At 37.7% G+C, this 13,268-nt stretch overlaps 1 protein-coding gene and 1 non-coding gene across 15 annotated transcripts in view; both read left to right on the forward strand.

The window, feature by feature from the left end:
* The window catches only part of BICD1 (BICD cargo adaptor 1), a 206,304-nt gene that overhangs the window by 161,723 nt on the left and 31,313 nt on the right, over positions 1-13,268 (forward strand). For 4 of the 14 annotated variants that reach the window (XM_060112196.1, XM_060112195.1, XM_060112197.1 and 1 more), the window contains exons 5-8: positions 2,029-3,120; positions 7,366-7,517; positions 10,270-10,587; positions 11,550-11,743. In XM_060112196.1, coding sequence (XP_059968179.1) covers positions 2,029-3,120; positions 7,366-7,517; positions 10,270-10,587; positions 11,550-11,743 — 1,756 coding nt within the window. Of the gene's footprint in view, positions 1-2,028; positions 3,121-7,365; positions 7,518-10,269; positions 10,640-11,549; positions 11,744-13,268 lie in introns of those variants that run through there. The other 10 variants (XM_060112199.1, XM_060112200.1, XM_060112203.1 and 7 more) reach the window with 7 other exon arrangements.
* On the forward strand, positions 6,614-6,716 carry LOC132499696 (U6 spliceosomal RNA). The gene has a single exon (XR_009533925.1). It is a non-coding gene; the product is annotated as a U6 spliceosomal RNA (small nuclear RNA).

Here is a 13,268-nt window from a genome sequence, read left to right on the forward strand (position 1 = left end):
AACTGCCTTTAAAAGTAATAATAATAATAATAATAATAATTTCTATGGGATGGGATTTCGCTGGCAGCCTCCGTGCTTTAGGACTCCGTGCTTCCACTTCGGGAGCACGGGTTTGAAACCTGGCCAGGGAACTAAGATCCCACACACATGCCGCAACTAAGAGCCTGCATGCTGCATGGCCAAAAAATAATAAAAATTTCTATGGCACATAATTATAACAATAATAATAATATATATTGTGTACTTATACCAGACTACAGAGTTTACAAATTATGCATTCAAGTTTTCTGGCAAAACAACCAACCCTACTATGCAAAGTAAAATCTTCAGTTTCAGATAGAAGACAGAGATTGTAAGAAGAGAAATAAGGCAACTATTCTTAGTCACTGTAGAAGATTATATATTATTTATATATAATTATAGAAGATTACAGTTAACCCAGCAAGGCTCTCTTGAATAAGTTCTTCACAAATGGAGATTAAAATATACACTTAAAATGAATAGTAATTTTAATCTTTAAGTGCTTTGCATTTAATAATTCAAAGTACCATGTATCTTAAATAGCTTAAGCCCTGCTGTCTGAAATCCAAATACAATTTAAGGTACTTCAAGCCTCAGTAGCTGAGGGAAAATGTAATGGCAGAGTTATACAAAATTATCCACAATTTAGTTATCTTTTTTTGGAGGGGGAGGGCAAACCAACCTCAATTGTCCAGAAAAAATATATATACACACACACACCTGTATGTATGTATGTGTGTATAAAATTTGGACATCATTCCCTATTCAAATGATTCCACCAGAAATGTATTGAGTGTGGAAATTAGTACTATATGTGGAACATATACATATGAAGGAGACAGTGTTCTATTTGATGTTTTCTGGAGGTGCTATCATGAAGAAATTAGTACTATATGTGGAACATATACATATGAAGGAGACAGTGTTCTATTTGATGTTTTCTGGAGGTGCTATCATGAAGAAACTGGTAGACATACTTTGGGGCTTAGAAAATGTTCATGTTAAATGGGAATTGGCAAAGTCCAGGTTGGAAGCTCTCCTAAAGGCATTATCTCATTTATCGTAACACTTTTGCCTCTAAAACAAACCTGAGACACGTTCAGTACATTTTGTTCTCGTCCAGTTTTTAGTTTTATCCAAAAGTTTTTCCTATTGAAGAGCTTTTTGAAATCAGCTATGTGTATAGTATTCATGTATACTAATCAAATGATATTTAGACTTTTCAGAGCAAATTTACTTAATTTTTAAGAGAAAAAGGAAAAAAACAGTCCATTTCATTGAGATTGTATACAATACCAATAATAGAATATTTAGGAGACTTTCCATCACTTTTATCAAAAATTCAAATGTCTTGGCTTTTCATCAAATACTGTGTTGCATAATTACCTGGATTTTCACTTAAAATTATTGCCCAATAGTCTGGGTAAGTCAATTCATCTTCAGCTATAAGCAAGTACAATCTGTTATACGTAATGAAACCCAGCTAAGAGGATGTGTATTCAAATATATCCTGACTCTGAGATGAAAGAGTTGCTTTTGCACATACAAATACAAATTTGTAAAGCAGATGTGTTTGCCATGTAGAAGCATTTTGGTCGTGGGAATTGGACCACAGTTACCCAAATGTTAACAACAGCTAACATTATAATACCTTGAGCATTAAATTCACTGACCTACTGAATCATCCAAATGTCCCTATGAGACAGGCATTGTTATGCTCCTTTTATACGTTATTAAACTGAAGCTTGCCCAGATTTGACTTGTGTATAATGCATGAGAATTTAGATGGGTAAATATGCAGAGCATAATTCTTTTGGAATGATGTACTTTTTTGATTGACTTACCAGTACTGCTGAAATAAGAAAACACACTCCAATTCAACTTGTAGTAATGGAAACATGGGCTCTTCTGCATTTTTAAAACATATACATGTCCAAATGTGAATGGGTCAAGCTCATCACTGGCATTGCCTTGAAGTCATTCAGAGACTTTCTTTTGCCCTTGCAGGTAGAACGGGAGAAGGCCATTCTTCTGGCCAATCTCCAGGAGTCACAGACGCAGCTGGAACACACCAAGGGGGCACTGACGGAGCAGCACGAACGGGTGCACCGGCTCACGGAGCACGTTAATGCCATGAGGGGCCTGCAGAGCAGCAAGGAGCTCAAGCAGCTGGATGGGGAAAAGGGCCAGGACTCGGGAGAGGAGACCCATGACTACGAGGTGGACATCAATGGCTTAGAGATCCTTGAATGCAAATACAGGGTAGCAGTAACTGAGGTGATCGATTTGAAAGCTGAAATTAAGGCCTTAAAGGAGAAATATAATAAATCTGTAGAAAACTATACTGAAGAGAAGACGAAGTATGAGAGTAAGATCCAAATGTATGATGAGCAGATTACAAGCCTTGAGAAGACCACCAAGGAGAGTGGAGAGAAGATGGCCCATATGGAGAAGGAGTTGCAAAAGATGACCAGCATAGCCAATGAAAATCACAATACCCTTAATACAGCCCAGGATGAGTTGGTGACATTTAGTGAGGAGCTAGCTCAGCTTTACCATCATGTATGTCTGTGTAATAATGAAACCCCTAACAGGGTCATGCTGGACTACTATAGGCAAAGTAGAGTCACCCGTAGTGGCAGCCTGAAAGGGCCTGATGATCCCAGGGGACTTTTATCTCCACGGTTAGCCAGGCGGGGTGTGTCATCCCCTGTAGAAACAAGGACCTCACCTGAACCAGTTTCAAAAGAAAACACAGAGGCCAGCAAAGAACCAAGTCCAACCAAGACTCCCACCATCTCTCCTGTTATTACTGCCCCACCATCATCTCCAGTATTAGACACAAGTGACATCCGCAAAGAACCAATGAATATCTACAACCTTAATGCCATAATCCGGGACCAAATCAAACATCTGCAGAAAGCTGTGGACCGGTCCTTGCAACTGTCTCGTCAAAGAGCTGCAGCACGGGAGCTGGCCCCCATGATTGATAAAGACAAAGAAGCCCTCATGGAAGAGATCCTCAAGCTTAAGTCCCTGCTGAGCACCAAACGGGAGCAGATCGCCACACTGAGGGCAGTGCTGAAAGCCAACAAACAGGTGATCTCATTCTACTAATGAGCCATGCTAACCAACACTTTAACTAGTTTATTCCTAAATGTTTTTGAGTGTCCACCACCATCAGGATGAGAGTTCAGATTCCTGGTCATAGAGGAATAAAACAAACTATTACATCAGAATGTAATAATTTCTTTGAAGTGAATGGATGAAACAGGAGAGTAGCTATGCCCTACTAAGTAGAGGTAGAGGTGAGGAAATTAAAGCAGGAACAGAGAAGATCCAGCTGCAGATGTAGAAAGGCAGTCCAGGCGGTACTTACCTGGAGCCCAGCGATCAGTGAGTGTAGAAATAGGAGATGGGGGAATGCAGAATAGTCTGGCATGGAAGCTTACACCAGGCAGAGACTGCAGCAAGAAAGGCACCCTGGTAGGCAGCTAGAGCAAACAGAGGGGAGCTCTCTAGAGAGAGAGGTAGAGATAGAGATAAAATAGAATGTGCACTAACTCTGCCACTAACCACATATCTGAAATTTAGGTCCACTTGGGATGTTAATTCACCTCAGTGAGAGCTTAAGCAGTAGAGAATTTTTCCTAACCATAGATCTTGTCCTTCTGGCGTAAGTAGGAATGCTACCACATGATCCTACCTAACTCCTAGATCTCCTTGATGTCTGAATTTGGTTTTCACCCTCAAGCTTTACCTGGATGACAGTGCTATGACATATAGGTGGGAAAATATTTTTAACCTGTTATTTTCTCTGGAAAGTGAGACTTGAAAGATACCTTTGAGAAGGGTGCTGAATAAAGGGTATTGATAAAAAGAAGCAACAAAACATCAAATACCTTCCTGCAAATGTGAGCAATGCTAGTGTTGGAGAGTGAAAGTTAATTTCAGATTCAGACTTCCTTTCCCTTTTGCCTTTAACTGGGGGAAACCATACCATTATCATGCCGTCTACATTGCAGCCTTCTACCATCTTTATCTTCAGTTCCCATAAACCTGTTGATAGAATTTGGAGGTCTATACCACAAGCAGTAATAATCTTTGCACTCTATAAACATGTTTTTTACAAATCTAAAGGCAAAATAGGACCTTATTTTTGTGCTATCACTTCAGGGAATTAGAAAAGATTCGGGTGAATGAAGAATTTGTGAGAGATCTGATTCCAGTTTGAGGTCAGAATAAAGAATTTGTTACCATATCCTTCCAAAGACCCAATGATTTAGTGGTCATGAATAACTAATACCGTATTAGATAAGGCTTAGAAGACCTTCATCAAGGACATAATATCCTGGGCATTCTTGGTCAAGCCATTCAAATAACTTCTTTGACTTCTTCCTGAAGTTTGAATATTACTGACCTAGAAACCTAGATCTATAGAAGTGTCAAGATGCTTAATTAACATAGAAGTACAGATAAGCATGGTTGATCAGCCAAGAGAGACTAATTTGTCAGTAAGCATTCATTGATTCCATATTTCATGGCAGGTAGTAAGTAGGGATGCAAAAATAAATGACTAGTAATCTAGTAGAATTTCAATACATGCCTGTAACTATTTACAAGATAGTACCTATCATCGAGCATTTTAGAGTGATATAAACAGTGCCATAGGAATTCAGAGCAGTTCAAAGCATTCCTGGCTGAATTTTATTTTCATAGTAGTTTGTGGTACCATTTGCATTACATTAGTGTCACAGCCCAGATGGTCTCAGTAAATTAAATGTAAACACATTTCTAGCCATGCCTTTAGTTTACATTTTAATGATGTTAGGGCTATTGCTGTGATGCTGTGTGCCATAAATAGTTCAGGTCTCTACAGATGACATCCACTATATTTAGACGTTGTGGAATATTTATTATTAAGGCTAAGCTAAGAATTCTGTCATAGAGGAAAAAAAGAGAATCTTCCTGTTTTTATTAAAACAGGCATTCTGCATTCTCTATGACTTTTGATATACCTTACGGTTTTTTGTAAGCACAGTGTCTTCTGATAAGTAAATGTTTACAAAGAACCATCTGTATACTAAACTGTGATGGATGCTAAAGATTCAAAGAAGGCCAGTATATGGTCCCTGCCTTCCAGAAAAAGACTCACAGACTTCTGGGGATGTCAGAATAGAACAGATAATTACAGTTTGATATTGTACATGCTGTAATCCAATTTACGGGAACATTGCAAAGGAAGTAAGTAATGTATCCTAGATCTAGACCTCTGTGGCTGGAAACAAGATTTTTTATTTAGAAAATCAACTTTGGGAGAATGTGGTGAATGCAGATGTCAGCAAATCTGCTAAAGGGTTAGAGATACTTACACTTTCTTAATTCCGAAAAAGCTTTGTGCAATTTTGTTGACAAAAATCTACAAACATTGCTGAGTCCTTTGGGGTATTTTTCACAATAAATGAGTTTGTACGTCTGTTTCAGATCTTGCTCTTCTGTCACTTCCCTCTTTTCCCCTTAGATAACTGACCATGTAGCTCCACGTGTTTACAAACTTGTTACATCTACATTTTCACAACTTAAACTTAACTATCTGTTCTAAGTGATTATGTGTCTAAATTTTTAAAAAATTAAACAACTGCCATTTTTCCCCAGGTCGATTTCTGCATTCTGGATAACTTTCTGAATCTATAACATTTCTAAAGTTTCTACTGAGTTATAGCACTACAGAACATACTAAACTATTTTATGAGTAACCTCTCGTTTTAATCTGAATTTAAATACAATCAAAACTATTAAGTTACATTAAAAATAAAAATTAAAAAAACTATTAAGTTACGACTTTGGAATAAAAACATTAACAAACTACCTTATCCAATAGTTTTTTTTTTTTTTTTTTTTTTTTTTTTGCTGTACGCGGGCCTCTCACTGTTGTGGCCTCTCCCGTTGCGGAGCACAGGCTCCGGACGCGCAGGCTCAGCGGCCATGGCTCACGGGCCCAGCCGCTCCGCGGCATATGGGATCCTCCCAGACCGGGGCACGAACCCGTATCCCCTGCATCGGCAGGCGGACTCTCAACCACTGCGCCACCAGGGAGGCCCTCCAATAGTGTTTTAATTAAAAAAGAATCCATTTATCTCTATAAATGGATTGGCACTTTGTAGAAGAAAGTTGAAGCACTTGAAGTGGACTTGAAGTCCACTTGAAGCACAAAAAGAAATGTTAAAAAACCACAGTAGTCTTCCTGGGAAATCCCATTACTAATGGAGTTTTTTCATTAGTAATGGGCTTTTTTCATTAGTATTGAATATTTTTACACATTCTGAAAACTGTAGTTAACAGTTTGTAAAAATGGTGTGTTTCCAGTTTGGCCTCAATATGAATACCATGGGGGCTATGCATCAAATAGGCAGTCCCTAAATATACATTGATTTCATGCATTGATTTAGCCAACATTTTTTGTTTGTTTGTTTCTATTTCCTACTGTGTGTCAGGCTAGTTCTCAATTTGAAACACTCTTAATTCCAAGAACTTAAACATGCCCAAATCCCAAATTCAAACAAATACTTTAATTCATTCAATATTTTGGTGCCTGCTTTGGCAGCATATATACTAAAATTGGAACGATACAGAGAAGATTAATACGGCCCCTGCACAAGGATGACACGCAAATTCGTGAAGCATTCTATATTTAAAATATATGTATATATTTTTTGGAATCTGATTTTATGGAGATTGTGAAGAAGAATTTGACTATAATTTATTGTTTTGAAGAAGTTGTATACAAAGACTTAGGAAATAATTGATTCTTTGTTAATTCTTTTCCTTAAATATATAATATGGATTTATAGTTTGTCATACTCATGTTATAAATTGCAATGACCTGTGTCTTTTATTCTATATCTTTCAGACCCACCAAGCACAGGTGACAAAAGAATATTTGAGTTCTATTGTATTTCGACTGGGAGCTGTGCTTCTTCACTAACTTCTCCTTGATAAAACCCTTCTTGTATAAAATTTCATTTTGGCTCCCTTCATATCTGAAAATCCCACACTCAATAATCTGCATTAAATATTTACTGAACTACTATCATTCCCTTAGCTCTTGATAGTGACTGGTTCACAGCTGGCTTCTAGGGCAGTTTATCCACATTATAGATTCACATTTATGTTTTGACATAAAAAAAATTGCCCTATGTCCAAAGTACATATATATGTTTATATAAAATTCAACCTAGACAATTTCACTTTTTATTTATGAAAGAAATAGACCCAGCATGAAGAATCTGTATGATAGATTTTCCTGATATGAAAATTGTAAGCATTGTGATTTTTCTGCTTTAGACAGCTGAGGTGGCATTAGCTAATCTCAAGAACAAATATGAAAACGAAAAAGCAATGGTGACTGAAACTATGACGAAACTTAGAAATGAACTGAAGGCTTTGAAAGAAGATGCAGCAACTTTCTCATCCCTGAGAGCAATGTTTGCAACAAGGTAATAGTTTTTCTTGCAAGATTAGCTGTGGTACATGGGGAAAAGACTTCAAAATGCACATGTTCATCTTCGTGCATCGTGAGTGTTACTTAGTCTGCCATCTAAAAGGGCAAGGTGTAAAGAAAATACATGAGGTTCCACTCTGACAAATCTAAGATAAAACCTTTTGTGCTGTTTTCCAGAGCCCTCTACTGGACACACTGGGTCAAGCAATTCTTCTACATACAAGTGTTTTTATTTATTAATTTTTAAAATTTTTTAATTTTTTGGCCATGCCACACAGCTTGCAGATCTTAGTTCCCCAACCAGGGAGAGAAGCCGGGCCCCCAGCAGTGGAAGCAGAGTCCTAACCACTGAAATCCCAAGAAATTCCCCATACAAGTGTTTTTAAATTAATAGATATTTTTTCTAGAGACTTATGTGCCCAAAAGAATTAGACAAAAAAAAAAAAACCTACAATAAGGGGGAAAAAACCCACTTCCTAAAATAGCTAAATATTACATTATCACCACTGACATTTATTTCTGTATACATAAAAGTGTTTATCATTAGCAAGTATTTGTGTGAAAAAGATACTTTGTAATGAAGATTAATATTCATATCAGCTAATTACTTTAATATAGTGTGAATTAAATTATAATTTCTAAAATGTAATTATATGTATCAACAAATTTTTCACACTGCCCAACTAATAATTTAGACAAATATTAGTTACTACCTCCCCCCACCAGTTTTGTTATGAAGCACCACTATATTATTTTTTAGACTTGAAATGATGGTTAAGAATTATTGATTCAACGTTTTCAAAATCCTGAGGTGTTCAAAATAGTGTTGCAGTTTCCTTTTTGTTGTCACAATTCAGTGCCAAAACAAAAATAGTTCTATAGGGCTTCCCTGGTGGCGCAGTGGTTGAGAATCTGCCTGCCATTGCAGGGGACACGGGTTCGTGCCCCAGTCCGGGAAGATCCCACATGCCGCGCAGCGGCTAGGCCCGTGAGCCATAGCTGCTGAGCCTGCGCGTCCGGAGCATGTGCTCCGCTACGGGAGAGGCCACAGCAGTGAGAGGCCCACGTACCGGAAAAAAAAAAAAAAAAAAAAAGTTCTATATTTTATGATTCAAACTTGGTACAAAATTCACAAAGCATAACTATGCTTATGCTTTATTTACAGATTCAGTAAATTACTTACGTGTAGCTGATATATTGTAAAAAAAAAAATCCTGGGCCCTGGAATCTGTCCAGCTTCCTTTTAGTGTCAGAAGAGAAAAGGCTCAAACTCAAACTTTGTTATTGACTCTTGGAAATGGCAGTGAGGCGGCCGAGTCCCTAAGAGACCACAAGGTTACAGGAGGACTGAAGGGAACTGACTTCTGGGTCTGAGCACAGTAGAGTTTGGGGAGTAGAATGTGCACACCTCTGGCCACTATGGCGGTGGAGGGCGGCAGGATGGAGAATGGGTTTGGTGCACAATGCCCTCCTCTTTGAAAAGGAAATCAAAACATTTTTAAAGGGACATTTAATGTCTCGATCTGGTTTATATAAGAATTATTATCCTCAAATAATGCATTTTCACAGAAATTTGTTTTTTCAGGTATATTAACTGCCTTACTCCATAGTATTTTTAAAAATATTTTTTTCTAACCAATTAAAATAAATCCAGGGTCCTGAAATCCACATTTTATTTTACTAAGCCCTGATTTTTCTTATGATATTCCTACTATGCTTCTCGACATTCAGTGTTAAAGAAAATGGAACCCAGGAGATTGGGATTGACATATATACACTAATATGTATAAAATAGATAACTAATAAGAACCCGCTGTATAAAAAATTAAATTAAATTATATTTTTTAAAAAAAGAAAATGGGCCCCACCTGTATCTCAAGTTCTTTCACTACAAAGTCTGTTCTTTCTTTAAAATACCAAAAGTCTTGTGTTAATTTCAAAGTTTGTACAATACATTTTGGGTAACTCCAGAAAGTCATTAACTATCTTCTGATTCATGGAGAGTTCTTACTATCCTAGTGGGTAAATAAATGCAGAAAAAACTCAATAATTGTGTGAATAATTCTTCCTTCCAAATGTACATATGCTTAGGTGTTACTTTTGGTAGAAAAAAGACCACTGAACTTATCCTCCTGCTGCAGCACAAGTATCAAACCTGAGTAAAGATGTTCCTGACAGCCGGCTATATCTGTTTTGAACCCTATGCGAATCTTGGTTTTCTTTGACACCTATTGCTTTATCATCTGGTTGGGAAATCATTGAAGATACTCAGGTTTCTAATTCAGGCATATCTGCCATATTGAAAACAATAGCAACTACAATCTGTACTCAATTAAAATAAAACCTATAAATATAAATAAAGAAGTACATATTTTCTTTACAAATATTATTATTCCTTTGCATGTTACAGGCATAGACTATAAAGCTATTGTACCACATCTACAATGCTGTGAACATTACCTGAGACTTTACTGTTGGTTCTTCTGCAACCACAATAACTGTCTCTGGGGTTTAAGATACCACCTATTAAGAATGTCCCCATATATACTTCATTGTATAGATTAACCATCAGTTATTGAACCTGCTCTGTTTCCAGTTTTCTACTGTAATAAATTACTTCCATTGTGGTCTAGGAAGACCAGTGTTCCAAATATCTAAATTCCAGTAAAATTCATTACTTTCAACTTAAGTTCCAAACTTAATTTCACCAAGATTTTCTCCTGACCACTTTTCTGTTGTGGTTCCAGATGTGATGAATATGTCACACAGTTGGATGAGATGCAGAGACAGTTAGCAGCTGCAGAGGATGAGAAGAAGACTCTAAACACTTTGTTACGAATGGCTATCCAGCAAAAACTCGCCCTGACCCAGCGGCTGGAGGACTTAGAGTTTGACCATGAGCAGTCCCGTCGCAGCAAAGGCAAACTTGGAAAGAGCAAGATCGGCAGCCCTAAAGTAAGTGGGGAGGCATCAGTCACCGTGCCCACCATAGACACTTACCTCCTGCATAGTCAGGGCCCACAGACACCCAACATTCGGGTCAGCAGTGGCACTCAGAGGAAAAGGTATGCATGCAGCGATCTTCATAGTATGGTGCAGTGGCCAGATTTTAGTTAACTGCAAAAGTTAATGTGCTCTTATTGTGGAGGATGGAGGAAGGAAAGGAAGGGAAAAACTGGGAGTGGGTGTATAAATGGGCCTTGCCCATGTTGGTTTTTCCAAATTAAAACCTTTGGATACTTGTGTTTATTTATTCCTTTCTGTCCCCCACACCCCATCTCTTGGTTAACCATAATATACTTTTCAAGTGTCTGTTAACATTTTTGCTGTTCCTTGTATGCATAAATATGCCTCTCCCTTACCTCCAACCTAAAAATTGGTAGACAAAAAGGTCAATATTAAGAATGAAGCTATGTTTTACATGGGTGATAGTTTTAATGGCAATGGTGCTATTTACCAGCTTCTCTCTAACGAGGCAAGGATATGAATGTGTTCTCTTAGGGGAACTTTTGTCCATATTCTGAAAACTGATGACTGACTGAAAGGAGATGTCTCTATTTAGGTCAAATAGAATGGAATATGTATAGTCTTTTTCTTAAAAGCAGGTGTTTGTGCTTTTTCATTTGGTATGTGAATATTGTTCAAAAGTCACTTGTATGGTTTTTAATGGCTTGATTTTATGACCTTTTTCCAGAGTCCTGGATGTTGAATTACTTACCCTGTATTTTCAGTTAATAGTAAAGTTTTTATTTTAGGAGTTTTCAGTTAAGAATCAAACAATATAAATATTTTCTATTTGTGATTCAAACTGACTAACTATAATAAACCTCTTTTCCAGTATCCAGTACAGTTTCCAAATAGGGTTGTATCCTGGTATGGAAACTAAACATTTAGTGAAAATCTTGGTTTACTTGTTAAAAGATTTTAAATGCCAATATAAATAATGTTGTCACTGGTGAGGCTTTGAAAGGTAATTAAAGTAAAACTTTTTTGTTTCCTATATGTATTTTCTTGGATCTCCTGCAAGACAATTTTCACCTTCCCTTTGTGATCAGAGCCGTCCCAGGACTTCAGGGGCTTCCTACCTACAGAATTTATTAAGAGTTCCCCCTGATCCCACCTCCACAGAGTCATTTCTTCTGAAGGGCCCCCCTTCCATGAGTGAATTCATCCAAGGGCACCGGCTCAGCAAGGAAAAAAGGTTAACCGTGGCTCCACCAGGTAAACATTTTTTCCTTGGGTGCATGTGATGCAAATGATGAGTTGAATAGACAGCTCTCCCCTTCCTTCCAGCCACTCACTCCCACCCATCCGCAGAGTCTAACTTTAATGACGGTAAATTCCTATGGTTAAAGTTAAAAATGCCTTTATACCTCTCTTTCGGTTTCCTTCTTTACTCAGCCACACAATCATTTCTTAGGAGTCTCCAGCGACCTCCTTTTAATAGCCAAGGATGGAAAATGAGAGTTGGAAGGAATGGGATAGCTGAAGGGAAACTAGCAACAGGCACAACACAGGACACACACAGTCAGGTCCTATTTGCAGTTTGGTAGCTCATAGCAATTCCGTCTTGGTCAAATTTTGTCATTTTCTTCTGATCATTTTTAATGTAATTTCAGTAAAGGGAGCCATCTTTATAAAAAGCCTTTTGGGCTGATCTCCTTTTGTAGTGACTCAGAATGTCTCCTCAGTTATAGAGAATGTAAAAGTAAAATCCTCTAAGGTTTTGCTCCTCAGGAACATTTAAGGTCTTAGCGTAATGTTCTTATAGTTTGTAAGCCCTTATTGATTTGTGCTTACCAGCATGCTCACAACTTACTTTAGCTTCACTGTTTAGCATTTTTCTTTTTTCTTTTTTTAATATTTTTTATTTTTTCTATGAAAGGCCTCAACTGAAAATGTGACTCCTGGCAGATAAAGATCATCCTTTTGGGAAATCCCTGCCTGCATGCTACCTATAGGTCAGAGGTGGTACACAGGAATTCTGTGAAACAAAATAAGCCCAAAGGCAGCTGTTATTAGGCTATTGCAGGGAATGAAAAAGTAAAACTAATTCTAGTTAGTTGTCAACAGTTAGAAACTCAGGAGATTTCACCTGAACACCTGTATTTCTGGGCTCCCTTGAAGGATTCTGAATATCTGGCAGCCCTAAGTGTGCATTCATGCATGTCAGCAACCTGTCGGATCTATGTAGTGCCTGCTGCTTTTAAACAGGGCAAACTGCAGTTTACCACAGGGCCCCTCGCTCCCAATTCCTTATATCCAGCCTGCTGCACTTGTTTCTGTTATCTTCCGGCCCCTACTGTAACCTTTGAGTTTGCCACCTTTGCCACAGAATTTTTTTAATTTACTTCAATTTTACCTTAATTCCTTTTTGGAAACCTCAGCCTTTGGATCTCTAATACTGTACTTTCCTTATCTGATTCATAAGTCAGCCTACTGATCGGGATTAAAAGATATGGTGTGGAAATTTATAGCAGAAGTTAAACATTCTAAGAATGTTTGAGGACATAGGTAGTGATAAGGAGTTAGAAGAGCCTTAACAGCCAAAATGTACACCTAAAACAAAAGGCAACAACTCTCCTGGACGATCCTCCTTTCATAACTCTTTTCCTCTTCTTTTAGACCCCTTTGGAAGTATCCGTGAGTCACCAAAGTGGTCTTGATTCATCAGGACACCTAACTTAAATAAAACCCACAGGTCTTTTTGTGTTCCAACTGGACTTAGTAGCACTATCTTCTAGAA

Source organism: Mesoplodon densirostris, chromosome 11 (assembly GCF_025265405.1).
Source record: "Mesoplodon densirostris isolate mMesDen1 chromosome 11, mMesDen1 primary haplotype, whole genome shotgun sequence".
NCBI classification, from domain to species: domain Eukaryota; kingdom Metazoa; phylum Chordata; class Mammalia; order Artiodactyla; family Ziphiidae; genus Mesoplodon; species Mesoplodon densirostris.